The following is a 3,783-nucleotide window of genomic DNA, read 5'->3' as shown; positions in this document are numbered from 1 at the left end:
CAGAGCTTGCAGTGAGCTGAGATGGTGCCACTGCACTCCAGCCTGGGCGACAGAGCGAGACTCCGTCTCAAAAAAAAAAAAAAAACCCCTCCAAAAAAAAAACCAAAAAAAAAAAGAGCCATGCCAGCGCATCCTAAGGGCTCCATGAGTTTTGTTAAAGCAAAAATATCCTACAGCCAGGCCAGGCAGGTGACTCACGCCTATAATCCCAGCACTCTGGGAGGCCGAGGCGGGCAGATCTCAAGGTCAGGAGATCGAAACCATCTTGGCTAACACAGGGAAACCCCGTCTCTACTAAAAACACAAAAAATTAGCTGGGCGTGGTGGCGGGCACCTGTAGTCCCAGTTACTTGGTAGGTTGAGGCAGGAGAATCGCTTGAACCCAGGAGGCGGAGCTTGCAGTGAGCCGAGATCGCGCCATTGCGCTCCAGCCTGGGCGACAGAGTGACTCCGTCTCAAAAAAGAAAAAAAAAAAAATTCCTACAGCCTTGGCTCTTGTGGCCTCCAGGGGCCATCCCTGGTCCTCCAGAACCTTCCGCACTTCCCTTCCCTGCCTGGTCACTGTCCCCGAAGTGATACCGAGCTGTGGGAATTGGGGCCACATCTCCCTACTCCATATTCTACCGCCCAGTACCCAGCACAGAGAGCAGTGACCCTGGGCCCCTCCTCCAGGTGGGCCGCCCAACGGCCAGGCTGCCCCTCGGCGGCCGTCCCACTCGCCACGACTTTCACGGCCGCCCCGCTCACCATGACCTTGCGGAGCTTGTAGTTCCGGGCCCGGATGTCCTGCATTAGCATCTCGAAGGGCGTGAGCTGGAACTCGGTGGGGAGGGGGTTGAACTCCTGCTCCTGCACCTTCTTCAGCTTCACTCCGTGGCGGAGCTCCCGCATAAGCTGAACCCACAGCCGAGCCTGGGCCCCGGGGAAAGAGACCGGCTCTCAGCCCCAGGTAAGGCTCCACGGCCCTCCAGGCAGAGACCCCCGGCAGGCTGGGCGGCGTAGTGGCCCGGTCAGGCAGGAGCGGGTCTTACCCAGTCTGTGTGACCCAGGCTGTCCAGCTCTGCCTGTGGCGTCTCCACCTGCGGCTCGTCCTCCCGAAGCTTCTGCAGCATCTGTGCCCACACACGCTCGTTAGTCCAGGGGAGGGATGAGAATGGCGAACGCAGGACAGGCCCCGTCCATCAGGGACACGGCCACGTGACGGGGGCTCCACTCAACCAGCCAGAAAAGAGATGACTGGGCATTTTGGCCCAGGCTTCAGGACTCGAAAAGATATCTGGGGAAACCGAGTCATCACCACAGGTGGCGGACACAGGTGTGGAGGCTCCACTCTCCCCGTTTCGTTCAGCTCTCAGTTCACACGGCGCTTCCTCAGGTGGGCCACGCACCCCGCCGCCCCCCGGGCCCCTGTAGCTGCTCTAGGTCCCAGCCTGGCCTTTACACTGAGCTGCTTCTCTGAGCAGCATCTGGGGCTCGGTGCAGTGTGGCACAGGCCAGTTTTTGTGCGTGGCTTGAGTGAATGGACACATGGTGGAAGGTGGATGGGAGGGTGGATGAGTTGCTGCCCAGCAAGTCCAGGGAAACAGACACGGGTATGTGCTTTGTGAACTGCGGAAGGTGCCAACCCTGTGGTGAGGGTCTGTTTGGGAAGTGCTCTGTGCTGAGAACGTGGGAAGAAGGTGCGGCACCTGCTGCCTGGGTCACGCACGATCTCGGTGGCACAGAGCATCTGCTCTCACCAAGTCCCAACCCTAGAGAAGCACCTGCCCTTTGGCAAGCCCCCACAACCAAGACAGAACCGGTCACCCTGGCTTCTGCCCCAGGTACCTGCCACGCTGCTTTGGGACACTCCCTGGGCAGCACAAGGTGTGAGTCTGCCCACAGGCCTCATGTATGCCAGCCCAGGGCAAAGGGCACACAGGGTGGCACTCCTGTCCTTCCCGGAACACCTGTACCTATTCCTAAGCAGGCCGCTCCTGGCCAAAATGCCAGCAGACACAGCTACACCCCATGCAGTAACCCTTCTCTCGCTTCGTCCCACCACGAACTCCCCAAACTTCGCCTCGGTCAACTGCCTGCATGCAGAGCCGTTTCCTCCTAAAGAAAGAGCTTCCTGGCCGGGCACAGTGGCTCACAGCTGTAACCCCAGCACTCTGGGAGGCCAAAGCAGGAGGATCACTTGAGCCCAAGAGTTTGAGACCAGCCTGGGTAATACAGTAAGACCCTGTCTCTAAGAATAAAAGAGCTTTCATTGTCTGAGTAAGAAACTGATCTGAGCAGCAGAAAACAGCCTGATCAGAGACAGAGACACAACAGCATGAGGACCATCTGCTAATTGTGGGGAACGTTAGAAGCATGTCCCAGGAGGCCAAGGGGGAGCTGAGAGGGAGGGCGGAAGATGGGCCATGGGATCTATGGGGTGAGAGAGGGACAGAAGATGGAGCATGGGATCTGGGGGATGAGAAGGAAGGCGGAAGATGGGCCATCGGATCCGGGGGATGAGAGGGAGGATGCAAGATGGACCATGGGATCCGGGGGGTGAGAGAGAGGGCAGAAGATGGGCCATGGGGCCTGGGGGGTTAGGAGAGAGCGAAGATGAACCATGGGATCCAGGAGCTGAGGGGGAGGACGGAAGATGGACCATGGGATCTGGGGGTGGGAAGAGAGCCGTCCAACCGTGGTGCACGCTTGGGCTGCAGATGAGGCCAAGCAGCTCAGGCTGCCGCCCGGTGTCAAAACCACCTGCTACGGCTCAGAGGGCCAGGAACCTTTCTTGGTTAGAGGACAAGAGAGACACAGCATCATAAAGGGTCAGGGAGGAATGAAGGACCAGCATCAGTTGACTTTGAAAACATCTTCTGCCACCGAGGCAAGAAGGGATCCCCTGCCTCTCCAAGGCCTGGCTTTCTCCTCTGTGAGATGCTGATGGGAGAAAAGGCAGAGTCCACATGTGCAGAGACCCCATGATACAGAAACACATCAGCTCCCTTGGGGCAGCAGCCGTGCCCAGGGAGAGGCTGGGAGAGCCAGAGAGGGATGGTTGAGTCCACGGAGAGAGGTAGGAGGCTCAGGGGAGAACTCTGGCTTGGGAGCCATGTCAGAGCCAGCACTGCCCGACTCTTGCTTTGTGGCTTTGGGCAACAGTCCCAGCCTCCGAGCCTGCACCTGCTCAGCTGTCAAATGGCCCCTCCAGCTGTAAGGGGCAGGGGAGTGAGGCCGGGTTGTCACAGGACCAGCAGGTGGGTTTTCCCACCCAAAGCTCCAAGCAAGTCGCTGAGCCTTTCTGTGATTCCTGAGTATAGAGGGGGCCACCTTTGGCATCGTATTTCAGAAGGAACCAGGGCCTGGAGAGGCTGGTGGGGAGGCAGGACGAAGGACGCTCTCTTGCAGATGTAAAAGAGAGCACAATGGGTGCCGGGACAGGATAACAACTTAGAGGCAACAGGAGAGAGCAGTTGGGGAAGGGGCTGAGCCCATCGCTTAACTTCTCTGGTAAGAAGCAAGTGTGAGGCCGGGCGCGGTGGCTCACGCCTGTAATCCCAGCACTTTGGGAGGCTGAGACGGGCAGATCACCTGAGGTCAGGAGTTCAAGACTAGCTTGGCCAACATGGTGAACTCCTGTCTCTACTACCAGGTGTGGTGGTGGTGCCTGTAATCCCAGCTACTTGGGAGGCTGCGGCAGGAGAACTGCTTGAACCTGGGAGGTGGAGGTTGCAGTGAGCCGAGATCCAGCCACTGCCCCTCCAGCCTGGGTGACAGAGTGAGACCCTGTCTCAAAACAAA

The 3,783-nt window shown here is 58.6% G+C and overlaps 1 protein-coding gene across 1 annotated transcript in view; it reads right to left on the bottom strand.

The window, feature by feature from the left end:
• The window catches only part of SPIRE2 (spire-type actin nucleation factor 2), a 41,163-nt gene that overhangs the window by 31,896 nt on the left and 5,484 nt on the right, over nt 1-3,783 (bottom strand). Inside the window, exons 3-4 of the mRNA XM_011972567.1 lie at nt 1,032-1,112; nt 754-912 (exon numbers count right to left, since the gene is read on the bottom strand). Of these exons, the coding sequence (XP_011827957.1) occupies nt 754-912; nt 1,032-1,112 (240 nt within the window). The remainder of the gene's footprint in view (nt 1-753; nt 913-1,031; nt 1,113-3,783) is intronic.

This window comes from Mandrillus leucophaeus, unplaced genomic scaffold (genome assembly GCF_000951045.1).
Source record: "Mandrillus leucophaeus isolate KB7577 unplaced genomic scaffold, Mleu.le_1.0 Scaffold10, whole genome shotgun sequence".
Lineage (NCBI taxonomy): Eukaryota > Metazoa > Chordata > Mammalia > Primates > Cercopithecidae > Mandrillus > Mandrillus leucophaeus.
This window is presented reverse-complemented; position numbering and strand designations above follow the sequence as displayed.